Here is a 20,981-nt window from a genome sequence, read left to right on the forward strand (position 1 = left end):
TTAGGCCAGTAACCATTTTGGCCAGAATCTTAATTTCTTTCACTGAGATACTGCTTAGAACGTTGACTCGTTTGTAGAATCTCATGCTTGTCAGTCTTCCTATGAACCTACAGAAAGGGGTATTTGGCTTGCCAGTGCACGCAAGATAATTGCCATTGTGTTGGTAATTCATGATCTCCTGACAACCCCACCTCTCCTTCAGACAAACGCACCCACTTTCACTTTCTTTGTGGGTGCACTAGTTCACATTCAATGGCCCTATTCTCTAAGTTCACCAGTAGGGCTGATGTATTTTTAGAAAATCAGGAATAAGCCACATCTGTTTGCAGAAACGTCCCTTTATTAATGCTTAAATAGAGAGCTGCTGCATCCTGAGGAGAGCTGTATGCGCATGTTATAGATTAACAGACGATCTCGATAAAGTGCATTTAACAACTGTACATAACACAGAAGTACATCTGTCTTTAGAATAAATACCGTAGACAGTCTGCTGAAATATCTGTACATTAGTAGTCTTGGTATACAAGCATGACAAGGATGGGGCTAAGAAAAAAGTAGACGTCAGGCTGGATCTCGAGGAGGTGGGGAGGAGTTGAGCATTGTTGCAGCTTACAGTGTAGGAAATAAACTGTATGATATTATCAATGTTGAATATTATTCGATAAGTATCAGCATTTAATACTGTACGATAAAAAAACTGTGGTTCTAGAGTTCAACAGAGTATGATTAGGCATTTCTATTGAGTGCAGACTGTTAATTCATGCTATGTAGGTGCTCCTTTAGATTTGAAGATGTGCAATGAGTGGTCAGGTCTTCTGTTAATGGGTAAGGCATTTCAAATTCTAGGTGTGTTCCCTGAGAAAGTTTGATGTGCTTTTTAGGGTTCTGGCTTTGCCTTCCAGTTCAATGCGAGTTGAGGTGTTTGGGAAGAAGCTGGGGGATAAGTGTACAGATGAATAAGTGAGACAGGTAGTATTGTGATTAGAGTGAGATGTGTGTTAACCATATGAGCAAATTTAGAGCAGTTTTGACTTTGTCATGTGTTTGTGCTAGGAGACTGGCAAATGAGTGTTGAATAAGCAGGATTTAGGTAAAATGGCTGAGGGATTTCCCATTCTCGACGTATGATCTCACTAGAGCTTGGGCAGCAGACTTAAAATCCTGTTAGGGATGAAATGTCTGATGTTCCTTAATAGTTTCATTTGGAATCTAGTGCTTTTACTAATTTGTTTGATGCTAAGGTCAGTGCTGAGTGATTTGGCTAGCATGTAGTACAGAGCTTAGCAGGGTTCGCAGTTTTGGGGATGTTGTTTAGGTGCTGGAATTTATCTGTGCCTTCTGGAGGGTAGATATTAGAGTGTTAGGGGATAGTAACAGGAACTCCCTCTTTGGAGTTTTAGTTAAAATTTCATCCATCTGCAGATGTTGTTTAGACATTGAGCCAGAGTGTCAAAGTAGCTGTGTATCATGTAGATAGTGGTGCAATTCAGTACCTGCTTTTGAGAAGGCATCACCTAATTGTTCGTCTTACAGGTTGCGTAGTAGAGAGGCTAGTGTGGATCCTTGTGATAAACCAGATACAATAGTGGGAGCTTCCTGTTTTTAATGTAGTAAGTTCTGTAGGACAGGTATACTTTAAAGTAGCTCTGTACCATGCACTTGAAGTTCTTGTGCACAGGGTGTGGAGGATCTTATATTGATTCCATTGACAGTAGCAGATAGTTCAAAGAGCACAATCAAATGGTGTTTGCCCTTGTTAAAGAGCAGGAGGGTTCTCTCGTAGTCAGTCAGATTTCCCTACTTCTCTCTCTGTCCCAGATATACACCAGTAGCTAGTAAGAAGGCATTTTAGGTATGCATGTAAAGAACATTTGTTTGACGTGTTGTTTGCTTTCAGGAGCAGCAGAGTACATTCCCTCTGGAGAAAGTACTGAAGGTTGCTAACATAGAGAGAGAGTTTGGAAATTACCTCTTCCGCCAGAATCGCTTCGATGATGCCAAGGATCGATACAAGCGGGTAAGATATTACAGAAGCTGGCAGAAAGGTACGTGCTAAAATGGAATGTGTCTAACTTGTAGTCATCTGCATTAGTTTGTTTAAGTCCGGTTTGTGAGCTTCTGTAAAAATTTTAGAGTTTTAAATGAGTGATGCAAAAATGTCCTGGCATTTGAGTGCAAGTAGCAATTTCACTTGCCTCATCAGGTTTTTATGCAACATAGGCTATACGTTAAGGCACCAACATAATAACTTTATTTGAGCAGCTGAATGTTGGCATGTGTTGGGCACTGAGAAGCTCTTGATGCAGGTTAATTTTGCTAAAGAACATATTTTGCGTTTACCAGTAGTCGCTGATGCGGTCTAGTCCAGAGTTTTGCTGGAAAGGATAGTGTAGGAATCTGGAGATCTGGTAGGGTAAATACAACCTTACTATGCCCCCCCTTTTTTTTTTTTTTTAAATAATCTTATTATGCTCTTTCTCATAACTATTTTTTTTCTGACCCTTACTTAATGCTAGGCTTCCTCGATCCTAGGCCGTAGTCCTGTTAATGAGAGCGACCAACATCAGATTGGGACTGCAAGGCTGCTGGTGTTTCTGAACCTATCACTGACATACATGAAGCTGGAGCGCCCTTCCCGTGCACTTCTGTATGGTGAAAGGGCCCTTGAAATTGACCGGAGCAACCCCAAAGCCCTCTTTAGGTGTGGACAGGTAAGTCACAACAAGAGTTTTGATTAACAAGATGCCAGAGCTTGATGAACGGATATTTATGACGGCAGACTAGATCTTTAAGACTAATTAAGAAATTGGTTAGTGTTTCAGGACTAGTTTAAGACAAGCATGGCGCTTGTCAGAAATTAATAACATTGCTGCTCGGAATCACACTGGTCTGACTAGAGCCATCGTACAAGACTATGTAATAATTAGAAGTAGTGCTGACAGTTCTAAATTTCGGATAAATGGTTCAGGGCTACATTTGTGCAGGTTTGACAATAGTCATACACTACAAATCACATATAATACTACTGCTTACTTTTTCTTTCTGCTGTCCCACCTTCAGGAGCTGCTGGAAATTGATTATGCAACAGGCAGGGCAGGAAAAAGTCTTCAAAGGAATGCTGTCACTGTTAAAATCTTACAAACCACTGAGAAGACTTGTGCTGCCATTACTGGTCTTACACCCTACCTGTGCATCAAACATAGTCCCATGCCAGTTCCTTTTTTTTCTTATTTTCTTTTTCTTCTGTTTTCTAACTTTTCTGCCTATAGCAAGAATTTGGTATTGACTTTTCTTTTGGCACCTCCTCCTTTCCATCAGTTCTTTGTTTTTTGTTTTGTTTTTTTAGTTCAGCTCCTCAGGAGGCATGCTATGTTTGTTTCTCAATTCTGATAGGATAACAGAACATTCCAGCATGGACTGCAGATGCCTTTTACAATGGGCATTATGGACTGCATTTTACTCAGTGGGTGGATTTAAGGTGTATGCACCCACAAGTACATCATACAGGCAACACACTGAGCTTTCACCTCCGTGGTTTATGGTGTCCCTAGAACCCCTCAGTGACTGTATTATCCCATGTTACATCAGCACAGGAATGCCAGGATGGATTCTGTGAGGAAATCATGCTGAGGAGTCTTCACTGAATTGCAGTATGAAGCAAAAATATGATATGCAGGAACATTTGGCAGTTACACAGAGAAAAATCCACAGAGGGAGGAGAATAACAAAAGTGCAGAAACCCTGGATGTTGAATAAGCTAAATGCCGGCAGAAGTCTTACATTCAAGAAGATTGTGAGGCACCATGGTTAATTTTTCTGCTATTTCTTGCACTGGACCAGAGGTACAAAATTCCATGATCCTGGGAATCTCATAGACTGGTTTCATACCTTCCAGGCTTCTTTCTTAACCCTCCTTACTGGGTTGTCCACACTGTAATCTACAGCCTGTGACTTGCTTTGATCTTATTACTTTTTTTGCTTGATGCTGACAGTTGTCTGACCGTGGTGGGCTGGGCCCAAGGTCTAGCTGATCCCAGCTGCTCATGACCAAAGACTGTGCATAGCACCGAATGGGTACATGGCATATGAAAGTATTGCATTATAAAAACCTATAGAAATTCACTAGAAGCACATTCTGATATACATTTAGTTGCAGATTCCTTACCTTCGAATTTCCCCAGGTAACATTCTGGATCTGGAGCTTTTTCTCAAGCAGTACCCCTTCATGCCGTTAGGTCGCGTTGAACAACTCTACTTCCGTTGTCTGCTTGCTTTTCGGGGATGTCCAAGCCAATCACATGGACATGCCCTTTGATGGCTCACGTCTCTTTGGAGAAAAAGCAGACTGCGTTAAAGTGCTTCAAGGATTCTTGTGCTGAGTTTGCCTGTCCCCCTCAGTCTGCTTTTCACCCCTTTTGTGGCTGTGGAAGGGGTGCCAAGCTATGTCCGTTCACCTCCAGCCACTGTGCTGCGCATGCTGCCCAGCCTCTTTGTGGCCAGGGGCATGGGATCCAGCGGTCTGGCCAGTCTGTTCACCTCTTCCCCTGCAGTTGCTTCCAAACCTTCCTAGTCTGACCATTCCTCACCAAGGACCAGTCAGGATCCGCCATCACCTGCTCTGCTGGCTGTCCATTTGCATGTAGTCAAAAGGGGCTGCTACTCCTCCTTTGAGACGACCCCTCCATCCATGCCACCATCCTACGATCGGATGACGGAGGATCACTTGGCACTTCTCCGAGAGGAAGTTATGGCTTTCTTGGCTAAGGGAGCCATAGAGGGGGTCCCTGTGCCAGGAGTAGGTCATGGTAGTTATTCCTGCTACTTTCTATTCCCTCAGTCTTTCTCAAGAAGTTGTAGTTCAAAATGCACACTGTAGCTCTGGTTCTATATGCCCAGGACCCTGGAGACTGGGTGGTAGCGTTGGACTTGCAGGATGCTTACTTTCATACTCCCGTCCTGCCTGCCCACAAACTTTACTTGTGGTTCATGGTAGACCATGAGCACGTTCAGTTCACTGTGATCCCCTTAGGCCTTACTGATGCCGCTTGGATGTTCACAAAGGTAATAGCAGTGGTCGCAGTTCATCTGCTCAGATCAGGGGTTTCAGTCTTCCCCCTATGTAAACGACTGGCTGTTGAAGGGGGGGGGCTCACCCCAGGCTGTTGTCTCTCACCTCCAGATTAAGACTGACCTCCTGGATTTGCTGGGATTCACTATAAATGTGCCGAAGTCACACCTGACTCCCTCCCAGACGCACCCTTTCATCGGTGCAGTTCTGGACACAGTGCAGTTTCAGGCTTATCCTCCAGAGTGGCAAGTCCAGGATATTCAATACTTCAGTCTCTGTCCTTGATTTCGGTGAGAGTGACTGATGTTGCTGGGCCTCATGGCCTCCTGCATTCTGCTGGTGACACATTCCAGGTGGCATGTGCAGCCTCTGCAATGGGACTTGAAGTTCCGGTGGGCACAGCATCAGGGAAATCTCTCGGACATGGTCCAGATCTCAGAAAGAACTGCATGAGATCTGCAGTGATGTCTAACTAACTGTAATTGGCCAGAGGCAGATCGCTTTCCCTTCCCCAGTGAGATCTGACAGTTGTAACAAATGCGTCACTCCTGGAATGGGGTGGCCACCTTGGAGAGGCGGAGTTTGTGGTCTGGGGTGGAGTCAGGACTCCCCATTAACTTGTTGGAGCTCCAGGCGATCAGACTACCATTGAAGGCATTTGTTCCCTCTCTCAAAGGGAAAGTAGTGCAGGTGTGTATGGACAACACCACCGCCATCTTATACTGCAAAAGAGGGACAGGGGAGGGTCGTGGACGCTTTGTCAAAAGGCTTTGCGCCTCAGGACCTGGCTAGAACAGGTTATTTCCTTGGTGGTTCAACATCTGGCAGGCTCCCTGAACACCAGAGCAGACAAACTCAGTCGACAATGCTTAGTCGATCACGAATGGGGGCTCCATTCGGAGGTGGTGCAAGTTCTTTCAGCAGTAGGGAAAGCCATGGTTAGATCCGTTTGCCTCTGTAGCGAATGAGCAATGTCAGAAGTATTGCGTGTTGGAGTTTCCAAGGCGGCAGTCTCTCAGCCACGCTTTTGTCTTAAGTGGAACTCAGGCCTCCAGTACGGCTTTCCGCCCAATCCACTTCTGCCCAGAGTTCTCAGGAAGACCAAGAACAACCAGGCCCAAGTAATCCTTGTGGCTCTGGACTGAGGAAGAAGAGTCTGGTATTCCAAGTTACCAAGCATGGCCATCAATCCCTCAATCAGACTGCCCCTTCTGGAGGATCTTCTGTTGCAGCAGCAGGGGAGCGTTCTCCATCTGAACCCGTCCAGTCTCTGCCTTCTTGTGTGGAGATTGAACAGCAACAGTTGACAGCTTTTGTCCTTCTCCCCAAAGTCTGTAGTGTAATTTTGGCAGCCAGGCGTCCTCCACATATGTCTGTCAGGAAAATAAATTTGTGACATGGTGCACAAACAAGTCTGTTGATCCTGTTTCTGCCTCCGAGGTCTTATTGTTTGTCCTATCTCTGTCTCAGTAAGGCTCTGCTATGGGCACTCTCAAAGGTTATCTGTCTGCCATTTCTGCTTTTTTGCAGTAGCCTGACCAACCTTCAATGTTTTAAAATCTCGTTTTGTAAATAGGTTCCTGAAAGGCCTTACTCATGTTTCCTCCTTCTCCATTCATTATGCCCCAGTGGGATTTGAATTTGATCTTGGCATTTCTGATGCATGCACCTTTAACACATTCTCCACAATTGTCCTCTCAGGCACTTTGAAAGCAGCCTTCCTTGTGGCCATTACCTGTACCCGCAGGGTGAGTGAGCTTCAGGCATTATCATCTAAGCCACTCTTCCTTTCCATCTGTCTTGATAAAGTGGTGCTTTGCACTAGGTTTCCTTTTTGCCGAAAGTGGTCATTGTCTTGCCTACTTTTTACGCCCTTCCCCTGCATCGTTCTAAGGAAGAGGAGAGACTCCACCGCCTGCACCCAAAAGAGTATTGGCATTCTACCTTGATAGTACCATAGAGTTCTGGGTAGATGATCAACTCCTTGTTGATTATGTGGGTGAGAAGAAAGGTGGGGCAGTGCAGAAGAGAACAATCTCCAGAAGGGTCATACTCTGCATTAAAAGGGCTAAGAAGCAACACCCTGAAGGCTTGCATGTTCATTCTACCAGTGTTAAAGCTGTGACTACCGTGTTTGCACGCGGAGTTCCAGTCGTTGACATCCGTCAGGTGGCAATGTGGGCATCTCGGCACATGTTTACCCAACATTACTTCCTGGACAGGTGGGTCTGTAGGGACAGGCACCTTGCCTGTTCGGTCATGCAGGACTTTCTAATATGAACCTAGTTGGCAGGCCCACCTTCGTGTATGCAATTGCTTGTATATCTATTGTAAGGAATCTGCAAAGCGATGTCTCATTCTGATTGACAAGTTACCTACATTTGGTAATGCCTTATCTGGTAAAGACCATATCTAGTTTTAAATTCCTTACTGACCCAACCATCCCCAATGCTCTGTGAACTGATTTCTAGGGACAGGCACTCTTTCAGGGCCAGTTGTCAGTGTTCTTCATAACTTAGTTTCTTTTCACGAATTTCCACGCCAGAAGCACAGACATCAGCACGCCGGGGTGGTGCCTTTATTGGACCTGTGACGTGATATCCGTCAAGGACAATGACGGATGCAGAGCAGATTGACTGACAAGAAATCAGTCAGTGTCACCTAATGGCATGCAGGGCTACTGCTTAATCAAAATCTCTGGATCCAGCTTGACGCCTGGGGAAATTTAAAGGTAAGGAATTTGCAACTAGATATTGTCTCTACAAGATAATGCATTACTGAAGGTAAGTAACCTGTCCTTTAAAGATTATTCAAACAAACAAAACCTCAGAATTTTGCAAGGTATGGTATGCAACTTGTACCATAGCTCAAACTGCTCGGCAAGCTATATAAACCATTTTGATAATGGCACAAGATAAAAAAAAAAGATAAACGAGTGCAAAATATGGCAGGTGCCCACATTTAAAATACTAAAATTCTCAAGTTATGTTTAGTGCTGCAAGTCATATACCTCAGAACAGCCACTGAAACCATAACTTGCACAGCAAATGTAATGCTACGGCCTCACCAGTGATGAGAGATGCAATTATAAATGTCATAAATGATCTTACAAATGAGATCACATATGTTACCAGTAATGCTGTGAAAGAGGACTATGAAGCAAGTTTTCCTTTTCTGTTTGAATAAGTGTTATTTAATTATATTGTGATTTTAAGCATTGTTATTTATTTGTATAACTATTGAGAGTACATAAGCTTTGTTTGGTGAGTGGTGTTTGGTCTTGTTTAGCGGACTTTGGTTGCTTACAGCCTCAGCTCAGGATCTGTGAATTTTGTGAGCAAAATGTATTTTCTTTTTTTTGTTTTTTGTTTTTGTTTACTCAAGTGGGATCTTTGGGATGGTTTCTCTGCCCCCATCTAACTGCCAGAGTGTCAGGCAATGCTCCCCTTGATCCCTATGGCTCTTTAAGTTTTATATTTCAGGAATCTGAGTCCAGGTCCTTGAGTCCCTTAATAAAGGCAGTAATGTTTTTTTCTCCAAGCTGCGGCCGGCTATTTTCCTTGAACAGCCATTGGTGGACTAATGGTCTAGATATCTTTTGTTTTCAGTGGTCACGTTGATACCGTTAAGCAGGGCATTTCTTTTCTGGTAGCTTTGAGGACATGGTGGGATCTTGTAGCGGATTTGAAGGGTGCAATGTCTTCCGGGAATTCGGTGTTTCTCCATCTTTTCTCCAGTCTTCTGCAGGTGCGCTTCGATTCCTTGAGTGTGGGGGGTGAACCAGCTGGCTTTCTTGGTGGTGTGTTTCCCTATGGTCATTTGGAGTGGCGCTAGGTGTTAGCACAATCAGGGATCCATGCTGAAGTGTTGGCATCTGTTGTGTTGGGGGGGTGGTGAGTTGCTGAGGGTGTTGGTGTGTTGCTCCTCTGTGGTCTGGTTCCATTTCTGGGGGGGAAGAAGAGGGGAGAGGGGGAAGGGGTTAGTGTTGATGCGAGCTGTAGATGTGGTGATGGAGAAATTAATGCAGTTGTGGTCGGTCCAGTGTAGCGGTGTTGAGTCGTCGATGGTGACGTTGCTGGCAGAAAAGAGGGGGTTGAGTGTGTATCCAGCGATGTGCGTTGGTGAGGTGACCGATTGTGTCGAGGTTCTCGAATAGTGAGCAGGTGTTGAGGTCGTCGATGTGGAAGTTGAGGTCTCCCAGGAGTATGTAATTGGTGGAGGAGAGTGTGGGGGTGGGCTATGGAGTCACTAAAGGCTGGGCAGGGGCAGGGTGGTCTGTAGATGAGGGTGCTGCGGATGGTGGCCTCAGGGTGACGTGGACTGGAAGTGGAGGTGCTCCATGGGTGGGGGGGAGGAGTGTTCCTGTGTATCTGCTGCCTGGTCTGGAAGGACGGTCTTTGCTGAGCAGTTTGTAGTCGCTGGGGATGGCGATGGTGATATCCGGTTCTGATGCTGTTTGTCCATGCCTCGGGGAGGAAGGTGATGTCGGGGCAGGTTGAGTCCATCAGGTCCCAAAGTTCCAAGTTGTGAAGGGAGCGGATGTTGAAGAGGATGCACTTGAGGTGATCTGGATGGGAGTGCGACGGTTCTGTGGCTGGGGGAGGGGGGAAATGGGGTTGCATTTTGGCATTTGGAGTGCGGAGAAGGTGAGGTAGCAGTTGCGGCAAGCAAAAGGTCCATGGGTGCCTCTAGGGGAAGTAAGGTGGCAGGTGGTCGAACATCCTGGGTTCAGTGCACAGAAGGTTTCAGCATCGTATCAGTGGATGGTGCGACAACCGGGGTCTGTGGCGCTGGGCCTGGTCCAGGTGTGGATGGGTGCTGACTGGCTTGCCTTTTGCGCGTCAGCGGTGCACCCACTGCTATAAGAAAGGAAGAGATTGGTTTAAGAGCTCAGATGGTGGGGGCAGTGCCACGGGTGCAGCAGTGGCAGGGAGTGAAGTGCGGTAGCTGCAAAGAGGCAGAGCGCCAAAAGCAGGAATGAGTGAAAGTGCAGAACAAGAGAGAAAAAGTAAAAAGGAGTTAAAAGAGAAAAACAGTCACAGATTGCCACTAGGCAACCAGGGATGAGGCACAGGCTGGTGCCTGCAGGTGTAGATGGGCCTCAAACACAAGGCACACACAAGTGGCGGCAGCAGTGGTGGCCACGCAGGAGAGATGGACGCTGGCCAAAAAAACATTTTGCCGTCATCAAGGAATTCATCAAACCATTAACGTCCCTCCATCTCAGTACCTTTGCAACAGACTAGCCTCCTCCTTCCGTCGGAAAATCAGATATCAACGACCGCTTCAGACCCTGAGACTCTCCAAACTCACCAACAATTCCCCAACTCGGATCCACTGAACTCCCACAGTTCTGCACACCTAGACCTCCCCCCTCTCACAACAGACGAGACTCGCTCCATCAAGAACAGCATCCATTCCAGAGCCCCCACAGATCCTTGCTCCCACTGCATCTTAAAACAAAGCCAGTGCCTCGATTGCACCCAAGCTCTGCAAGACCATCAACTGCTCCCTAGAGTTGGCCACCTTCCCCGAGGACTGGATCGCTGAGATCCACCCTCTCTGGAAGAAATCCACAGCAGACCCCCACGGATCTCAAGAATTACCGCCCCATCTCATTGCTGCCTTTCCCAGCCAAGGTTGCCAAAAAATGAATCCATGCTCAGGCCTGCCAACACATCGATGACAACAAAATCCGGGAAATCTCCTAATCAGGATTCAGAACTAGCCACAGCACCGAGACCGCCCTGCTCGCTGCCACAGATGACATTTGCTCTCTCCTCGACCGTGGCCAAACAGCAGCCCTCATCCCACTGGACCTATTGTCTGCCTTCAACACAGTGTCCTACCACATCCTATGCGCCAGACTCCACGCAGCAGGCATACGTGGCATGGCCTTTCGGTGGATACACTCCTTCCTGACAGGCAGAAAGTCATACTCCCACCACACCTGTCAGTACCTACAGAGATCAGCTGCGGAGTACCCCAAGGATCCTTGTTGAGTCCCACACTGTTCAATGTCTACATGGCCCAGCTTGCCCCAATCGTCATACTACGGACTGAACATCATCTCCTACGCTCATGACACCCAGCTGATCATCTCCCTGACAGAAAACCCCACAACGACCAAGAAGAACTTCCAAGACTGGAAGCAGTCACCGCCTAGATGAAGGAGAGTTGCCTTAAGCTAAACTCTGACAAGACTGAGATCCTTGTCCTGGGACCCTCCTCCTCAGTCTGGGACGACTCCTGGTGGCCCTCCAAACTTGGCAGCCCTCCACCTCTACAAACCACGCATGCAACCACTGCGTGGTCCTCTACTCAGTGCTCACCATGACAAGACAGATCAACTCTTTCGCCTCCACCGGTTTCCACACCCTCGGACTCCTCTGCAAGATCTTCAGATGAATCCCAAACAACTGCGCAAGAAGGTAACACGCGCCCTGATCTTAAGCAGACTTGACTAGGACAACACCCTCTATGCCGGAAGCACCGGGAAGAACATGAGCAAGCTACACCAAATCCAGAACACCTCCGCCAGATTCATCCCAAACATCCCCTGCCGAGAGCACATCACAGGACACCTGAGATCTCCACTGGCTCCCTGTCGCAAAGGGGGATCAACTTCAAGCTCCTCGTACACGCTTACAAGGCCCTCCACAACCTTGGACCCAGCTACCTAAACCACTCCATCACCTTTTACTTACCTGACAGACCTCTCTGCTCCTCCCAGCAGTCGCTCGCCACCATACCCCTGCATAAGGAAGTCCTCGGCTGGAGGGAGATCTTTCACCTGCCTTGCAGAAAAATACTGCAACAACTTGCCTTTCCATCTCAGGCAGTCGCCATCTCTACCTCAATTCAGGAAGGACCTTAAGACCTAGCTCTTTGACTGAATCTTGAGGATCTATCCCACAGCGCTTTCAGACCCTACGGGTGAGTATCGCGTTTTAAAAATGCAAATTGAATTAAATATCTCTAACATTTAAACCTTTTTGAAGCCCACCACAAAATATTTTTTAAATACTAATGAATCAGTTTGCACCACACCAAACAGTGGAACCTCCTTGACTAACTTTCTATTTTTAAGGCAGGTTTGTAACTCTTTCAGCATTTTTTTATTTTTGTCTGTTCGGAGAGCAAAGATTCTTGTGGGAATTTAAAAGCAGTACAGTGTAATACACACTGCGTTTAATGGCAAGAAAACATTCACTTCACTAACTTACCCACATTTATTAAGACCCAAGATTCAGCTAATCAGGTGACAGCACCATCTAGAACACTCACCACAGAGGCCTCACTCCCTCAGATTTTCTATTGCACGTCATGTGGTGGGAGTGTCCTAGAGCTTTGCTCGGTTTGTTACAAATTTTCTCTTTTATAGGGGCTTGTTCATCAGGAAATCCAGTTCCAACCGCTGCCTACCAAGGTCCCACAACTCAGGATATCCGAATCAACAAAGAAAGGACTTTTGAGACCTTTTCGTACATGTGGGAGGAAAAGACTACACTCTGAGGATCCACACAAGGAATGTATATATGCGGTCTATATCCGTCACACAGGTTAACGATTGTATGATATGCCATACCTTTTCTTCTAAGACACTGAAGGATTGAGAAGGGAGGCGGCTTAATTGATTCTAAAATCTAAAGTAACTCTGCTTTCTGAGGAGAATAGTGAGGCTTCGCCAAAAACAGAAATGAGGCCTCGAACATAGAAAGCTCACATGATCAGATGCCTTCAGAATCACCAAAAAAAGGCATTGACAAAGACCCATTGTGGGCCTTTAGGAGTGCATAGGACTTCAGGAGGACTCTGTCTCATACAGAAAAAAGGAGAAGGTCTCCTCAGGAAAAAATTAAGATCTGAGCCTACCATGCCTTCGCCTAGTCTGGTATTACAGAGGAAGAAGCTCTCCTTAGTGCTGTTGACTGAAACAGCTTTCTAAATGATGACTGCCAATTCATACAAAAAATTGTTGACGGTAGCCTCGTCATCAACACCGGCCGTGCCAACACTGATAAGGACAACGACTATGTCAACAGCGTTGACTGCACCATCGCTGACTGTAGCCTTGTTGATGAAGAAACCATTGGCAACACTGTCAGTAACGGAAAAGGTGACTTCGCTGATGATGAAGAGGACTGTTAAGTCATCAACATTGTTGACAAGAGAAAGTATACAATCTGACACTTAGAAGCCTTAATACTTCTCTCCAAGTAAAGTTTTTTTTTTTTGCTCTCCTACCAACCCACTTACTGGATGAGGAGGATTCAGAAGACAAAGGATCTTTTGGAACAACCCATAGTCCTGCTGTACTAAATGTTAAATATCAGGAGGCAGAGGAATACTATGAACATTATTATTCCTCAGGACCACAGCAATATGTTGCAAAATTTGCTCAGTATAATAACCAATATCAACAATTATGGTCTTCATCCGCTTCAAGAAGGCATGGTTCAGGTGACCATACCTTTAGTAAACAACCTCCGAGGTATCTTGCAGGATTGCAGGTTTCTGTAACCTACAAGGGCTGCATCACAGCCAATGAGACCACCACAATCCCAACAAGTATAAACCCCCACTCTGCACACAACGCGTAATTTACCTACGCCTCAAGCAACCAAAAGAGCATCAACTTTAAACACTGCAATTCCACCTGCAGATGATGGTGCATCCTCGGATGAGGGTAGAGAAGAAGAGGAAATCCCCTGACAATCAGTCCACACCCAATGAATAGGATAACTACCTAATTTTAGCACCATCTCAACTGGCACCACAACTGGTTGACTCTCCACTGGATAGTATAGGAGAATTTTATAATTTGATGGAAAGGGCCTTGAAGATGTTTCAATTATCATGGACCATCAAACAATCCGTTTTTTTTTTTTTTCGTTTTTTTTAATAAGCCTTTAAGGACCCTGCTAAAAACATTTAGTCATGTCAATCCCTACAACAGATTTTATTTGGGAGGAAGATGTGAAAATAATCAATCAATCAATCAAAAAATGTATTAAGCGCACTACTCACCTGTTAGGGTCTCAAGGAGCTGTGGGGGAGAGGGTTGCTGTTTACTGCACAAAAAGCCATGTCTTGAGGTGCTTTCTGAAAGTTAGGAGGTCCTGGGTTTTGCGTAGGTTGGTGGGAAAGGGAGTTCCAGATCTTGGCGGCGAGGTGGGAGAAGGATCTGCCGCCGGAGGTGGTGCGTTGGATGCGGGGGACTGTTGCGACGGCAAAGACAGAGGAGCGGAGAAGTCGAGTAGGTATGTGGAAGTTTACTCGTTCGTTAAGGTAGGCTGGTCCTGTGTCGTGGAAGGATTTGTGAGCATGGATAAGGACTTTGAAGATGATCCTTTTGCTGATGGGCAGCCAGGGTAGGGATCCGAGGTGAGCGGAGATGTGTTCGTGGTGGGGGAGGTTGAGGATGAGGCGTGCGGCTGCATTTTGGATTCGCTGGAGTTTTTTCTGAAGCTTGGCTGTGGTACCAGCATAGAGGGCATTGCCGTAGTTCAGTCTACTGCTGATGAGGGCATGGGTGACCGTTTTTCTTTTTTCTAAGGGAATCCATTTGAAAGTCTTCTATAGCATGCGAAGGGTGTTGAAGCAGGAGGATGATATGGTGTTGATTTGCTGGGCCATGGAGAGAGATGAGTCTAAGACGATGCCGAGGTTGCGTGCATGCTTGGGTGGTGGGTGTTTGGGGTGGTCCAAGGGCAGTGGGCCACCAGGAATCAACCCATGCTATCTTGTTGGGGCTGAAGATGATGGTTTCTGTTTAGTTGGAGTTAAGTTTGAGGTGGCTTGCTGTCATCCATTTGGCGATGTCGAGGAGTCCGACGTGCAGGTTTGTCTTGGCGGTGGAAGGGTTCCTGGTGAGGGAGATGATGAGCTGGGTGTCGTCTGCGTAAGAGATGATGGTGATTCTGTGGGGGCGGAGGATGTTGGCGAGGGGGGCCATGAATATGTTGAAGAGGGTGGGGCTGAGGGAGGATGCTTGGGGGACCCCGCAGATGATCTTGGTGGCTGGAGACCAGACAGGAGGGAGGCGAACTCTTTGGGTTCTTTCGGCGAGGAAGGAGGTGAGCTAGTCTAGGGCCTTGTATCAGATTCCTGCGTCAAAAAGGCGTGCGCGGAGGGTTTGGTGGCATACAGTGTAGAACGTTGCGGAGAGGTCCAGGAGGATGAGAGAGACTGTCTCACCCTTGTCCACTCTGGTTCTGATGTCATCTGTGCAAGCTACGAGGGCGGTTTCAGTGCTGTGGTTCTTTCGGAATCCAGACTGGGAGGCGTTGACTGTGTTGTTTTCCTCTAAGAAGTGAGACAGTTGGGCTTTCACTATCTTCTTAGCAACCTTGGTGGGGAAGGGGAGAAGGGAGATGGGACGGTAGTTTGTGAGGTCTTCCGGGTTTGCTTCGGGTTTTTTGATGAGCTTGTTGACTTTGGCGTGCTTTCAGATGTCTGGGAAGGTTGCGGTGTCGAAGGATCTGTTGATTACGGCGCGGAGCTGGGGAGCGATGATTTGGCTGGCCTTGTTGAAAATGTGGTGGGGGCAAGGGTCTGTGGGGGAGCCTGAGTGGATGGAGTTCATGGTTTTTTCGGTTTCTTCGTCGTTGGTTGGGGTCCAGGTGTGTAGTTGGTTGGTGTGGGGGGCATTGTTGTGTTGGTCGTGTCGGTGGTGGTGATGGTGGGTGCTGATGCTGTGAAACTGTTGTGTATATCTACGATTTTGAGGTGAAAGTAGTTGGAGAGGGAGTTGCAAAGGTTTTGGGTGTGAGGGGGGGGGGTCGATGGTGCTGGATTTGGGTTTGGTGAGCTCTTTGCCGATGGCAAAGAGTTCCTTGCCACTATGTGAGTTATTGTCTATGCGTTCTTTGTAGAAGGACCGTTTGGTGGTCCGGATGGTGGTGTTTGCGTATGGCTGTTTTGAGGGTGGAGAAATTGCTCATTGAGGGTTCGTGGCGCCATGCTTTCTCAATTTTGCGGCATTCACGTTTGGAGGCTTGGAGTTCTGTGGTGAACCAGAGGGCAGTCTTGATGGTGCGGGTGTTGTTGTTTCTTTTCAATTGGGCGAGGGAGTCTGTGCAGGTTGTTAACCATTGTGTGAGGTTGTGGGCGACAGTGTTGGGGTCGTTGGTGATGGGGGGTGGAGCTTGTGTGAGCTTGGCGATCAGATGTTCTTTGGAAATCTTGTCCCACTTTAGGTAGGGTGCGGTGTGTTGGTGGTGGGTGGGGTGGTTTCATGAAGGAGAAATGGACGCAGTGGTGGTCAGTCCAGTGGAGTTGGGTGGTGTGGGTAAAGGTGACGTGGCTGCTGGGGGTGAAAGTCAAGCGTGTGTCCTGCTGAGTGAGTGAGTGGGTGAGGTGACCAGTTGCTTGAGGCCGGGATTCGTGAGGTTGTCCAGCAGGGCTGTGGAGTTGCGGTCGTGGGTGCTTTCCAGGTGATGTTGAGATCACCAAGGAGTATGGTCTGTGGAGGTGAGGGCGTGGGAGCTGATAGTATCTGCGATGGCGTCGCAAAATGGGGGGGTGGGTCCTGGTGGTCTGTAAATGAGGGTTCCTCTAAGGGTGGTGTTGGCGTTGATGTGTATTAAAAAAGTGTATGTGTTCTGCGCTGTCTAGGGTATCGATGGTGTTGGTGGAGATTTTGATGGTGTATTATGGCGATACCTCCTCCGGTAGATTTTGTAGCCTTCTGGGATGACTAGGTCTGGTTCTGATGAGGGGTTCATCCATGTTTCCGTGAGAAAGGCAATGTCAGGGGAGTATGTTGTGATCAGGTCCCAGAGCTCGATGGCGTGCTTGTGGATGGAGCGGGTGTTAAGGAGTATGCAGTCAAGGTGGTTGTGGGGGTTGGTGGTGGTGTTGTGGTGCGTGTTGGTGGAGTTTGTGTGAGTGCAGGAAAAACGACATGAGTGGCATGTGTGTGCTTGGGGTTGGGTGCAGGCGTAATGCTGTCCTGGGTTGAGGGTGTGGAGTAGTGCTGCTGCCTGGGGAGGGGGGGGTGTGTGTATCTGAGCAGCAAAGGCTAGGGGTACCGGGGGGGAGGGGGGGGTCTGAGCAGCAAAGGCTAGGGGGACCGGGGGGGGGGGGGGGGTCTGAGCAGCAAAGGCTAGGGGGCACGGACGGGTGCAGACGGGCTTGCTTCTGGCGCGCCAGCGGTGTGGCCACACAGCGGACGCCATTAAGAAGGGGAGGTGGGAGGGAGGAGCAGCTGGGAGGCGGGAGGTAAGGACCAATGGGGGCACGAGGGGGGCGGGGATGCAGCGGCAGGGATCAGGAGACTGGCAAGAGCCAGCTGGAAAACAGGCAGTGCAAACAACAAGGGCAAAACGAAGTGGAATTCAAAAAGGGCACTGGAGCATTTAAAAACCGTGCAGACAACGAAAAACGATTTTGTGCAGAGCACAACTAGCTATGCCTACCACTAGGCACCAGGGATGAGGCGCAGGCAGGTGCCTGCGGGTGGTGGAGAGCCTCGAACTTCTAGCGGTAGATGGCGGAGTCAGGGGCACGGAGGCAGACTGGTGGAGCTAAGTGGACTCATGGCCAAAAACAGGTCAGGGGGTCACACCAAAATAATGAAGAGCCCAGCTACAGCTTCTGCAGTTTATACCTAGTTTGGATAAAAAAAATGGAAAGCACAAGAAAGTTCAACAGCATGCTTGGTCATTCAAAACCAGATTTTGTTGTAACGCCAGCAGCTCAACATTGATCCAAGAACCTGTCCTCACCCATCTCAACGTCACTGTTTGAGCTTCCAGTTCATTGGCTGTTCCTTGGAGTTATGACTTGCAAATGTGGTCAGATATCGCTGCATACATAGATCTCTTTCCAGAAGATGTAAGCGGAGAAACCAAAGATCCTACAGGAAGGGGAAAGAACTACATCTGAAATGACTGACTGTGCACTAGACATCGCATTGACAGGGTTTGCCAGCTGGCAGGTGCTGCTGTTCTCCGAAAGCATGAATTGGTTGAAAGCTACATTTCTTCTGACCACAATTCCAGAGTAAAATCTTGGACATGCCATATGATGGGGGACGCATTATCTGGCAAGCACATGAAGGATGCCTTACAGGCCATTAAAGCAGACACACTGGCCACAAAATCCTTAGGTACCATGCAGATGCAAAATGCCTTTTTGAGGAGCAAGAGGGCAATTTTCACACACAGGAGGATATCGACCATATAGGTATCAGTGTCAGCCCTGTCAGTAGCAGTATCATCCTTCATATCCCCAGCAGCAGTTTAGGCAACCGGCAACTGCGGCAAACAACAAACAAGCTCCGAGATGGAAGCATACTTCTCAAGAAAGGGACACTGGTCAAAAACGACAAATTTGATGTGCCTGTGTACAACCCCTCTATCCCAACAAAGTCAGCGGAAACTGATAACGGTTGATAGGTGGGTTTTGGATCTAATCCCCTAGGGTCATACATTGACCATAGATGATTAGATCCAAAGACTACCAAATCCCCCCTCTGAAGGGAGCACCCTCACCTCATCTGCACCTGCTTAAGCAGGAAATATTAACCGTGATTAGCAAGGGAGCAATAGAAAGGGTACCCCACATCCAGAAAGGAATAAATTTCTATTTCTGATTCTTCTCGATAATAAGGAAAACAGGAGAATGGATCTGCAGAAGCTAAGCACCTGAGAAAGCAATCCTTTTGCATGCCCGCTTTTCAACAATCATGCATTTCCTCAAACAGATTACACGTCAGCATTGGATCTACAGGATGCCTATTTTCACATCCCAATTCACCCAAGACATTGCACATTCTTAAAATTCATGGTGGCTGCCACTCATTATCAATTCATTACCTTTTGTGCTGAAATCGGTGGGCCATATTTCTTTTACAAAATGCTTGCCTTCAGTAGCAGCTCATTTATGACACCTGGGCTTTCAGGTATACTTATACCTTGATGATTGGATGATAAAGGCGCCAACTTCTTGTCAGGCAATGATACAACACAGGAGTCTGTCTAACGCATTTCAACAACCTCAGTCTTACCCTCAATGCTCAATCCTTCAATGAAGATAACGTTCTTGGGAGCAGTTCTGGATACAATTTGAGGTAAAACATTCTTGCCACAAGAAAGGCGAATAAGACTCCAACTCTGGGCGCAGAAATTACTGAAAAGAAAGTCCAGTTGAGTTTGCTCAGTCAAGTTACATCTGGGGATGATGTCCTCTTGCACTTATCTAGTGGTGTTTTGCCACCTTGGCTTGCGGCATTTGCAGGAAGGGTTAGAGAAACAATGGCTTCAAACATTTTTTAATGTAATCCAGATCACTCCAAACATGAGTCTACCCTGTGGACACAGGATGCCAATCTTTCAACAGGGTTACCTTTCCTTTTGCATCTAGCCTAATTTTTTTATTATTACCACAAACTCTTCCCTAGAGGGTTGTGGTGCTTACGTACAAGATTTAAGAATCAGTGAGATATGGACTCTGCATCAAATGAAACTGCATATAAATTTGCTGGAACTCTGAGCTATTGAATTGAGTCTACGGTCATTCCTACCCAGGATAAAAGGGTAGCCAGTATTGATGCATACAGACAACACCACAAAATTGCATTATGTAAACAAGCAAGGGGATACAAGATCTCTAGCTCTATCACAAGAAATTTGGGTGTGGACTCTGCAACAGCACATAACAATCAAGGCGTAACATGTTTCAGGAAAAAGCTCTGTTCTAGCAGATATTTTGAGCCGAACCAGGAACAGCTGTCGTGAATGGGAGTTTAAACGGGAAATTCTAGACCGCATTTTGGGCAGACCAAATCTAGATCTTCGTGACGCATGATAATAGAAAATTCTGGTTTTATTCATGTTGGCGCCCGTAGCGGGGGTTGTGGCGGAACACTTTTTCAACTGGCGGTCAGATTTTCCTCCGCTCCTCTTACTACCAAAATGTCTCAGCAAAATGAAAAGAGAACTGTGCAGAATAATTTTGATTGTGCTGTGATGGCCCAGACAGCAGTGGTTCACTGAACTACTACTCCTCCTATTGGAGAAAAGTCATAGTTGGCTGAAACATGTGCCTACATTACTCACCATGAGCCACAACCATTTTCTTCATCCGGACCCAACATCCTTCCACTTGTCGGCCTGGTTCCTGAATACATTGAGTTTGCGAACAAGATTGTAGAGAAATTCTTGCAAAAGCCAGAACTGATGCCACAAATAGGATATACAAGCTGAAATGGAATTGTTTCTGTTTATGGTCTCAAATCAGAAATTCACTCTAGATCGGCACCACTGGAACATCGTACACCATGCTTCAATTAAAGTGCACTTAGCAGCAATTTCGAGATTGTTCACCATCCCTATGGCTTAGCAAGGTGGTCAGACAACTTCTTGAAGGCTTTTACAGAGTCTCTTCCAAAATGGAAACCTCCTTCATCTTGGCAGTTAAGTACAGTGCTGCACAACTGGCGAAGGCTCCTTTTGAACCCTTTCACAAAGCTGATGTGAAATTTATAATGTGGAAAATGGCAGTTTTATTCGCTCGGACTTCAGCAAAAACAGTTAGTGAAATACAGTCCATAACGATTAAAGAATCATCTATGCATGTCAGTGATAATAGTGTGGTCCTGAAAACCAATCCCATAAAGTCCCAACAGAGTCATTTGAATAAACCAATTGTCCTGAAGACATTCTTTTCAAACCCGCAGGGTGCTGCTGAAAGCTCCTTTTATATTTTGGATGTTAAAAGATGTCTGAAATTCTATTTACATTAGATAAGACAATTTAGGGAAAAGGACCAGTGCTGGTTGAATATGGACACCATCGAAAGTTTTCCAGTTTCCATGCAGAGTACACTGGATAGATTTCAGTGGCTATCCAGCTATGTCATAGTAAGGCTGGAAGACCTTGAACGCACAAGGTACTAGTATACCCTT

The 20,981-nt window shown here is 46.8% G+C and overlaps 1 protein-coding gene across 2 annotated transcripts in view; it reads left to right on the top strand.

Annotated features, from left to right (window-relative positions):
- The window catches only part of FKBP6 (FKBP prolyl isomerase family member 6 (inactive)), a 162,871-nt gene that overhangs the window by 91,529 nt on the left and 50,361 nt on the right, over positions 1 to 20,981 (top strand). For both annotated transcript variants that reach the window (XM_069226776.1, XM_069226777.1), the window contains exons 5-6: positions 1,898 to 2,017; positions 2,517 to 2,711. In XM_069226776.1, coding sequence (XP_069082877.1) covers positions 1,898 to 2,017; positions 2,517 to 2,711 — 315 coding nt within the window. The remainder of the gene's footprint in view (positions 1 to 1,897; positions 2,018 to 2,516; positions 2,712 to 20,981) is intronic.

This window comes from Pleurodeles waltl, chromosome 3_2 (assembly GCF_031143425.1).
Source record: "Pleurodeles waltl isolate 20211129_DDA chromosome 3_2, aPleWal1.hap1.20221129, whole genome shotgun sequence".
Classification (NCBI taxonomy): Eukaryota; Metazoa; Chordata; class Amphibia; order Caudata; family Salamandridae; genus Pleurodeles; species Pleurodeles waltl.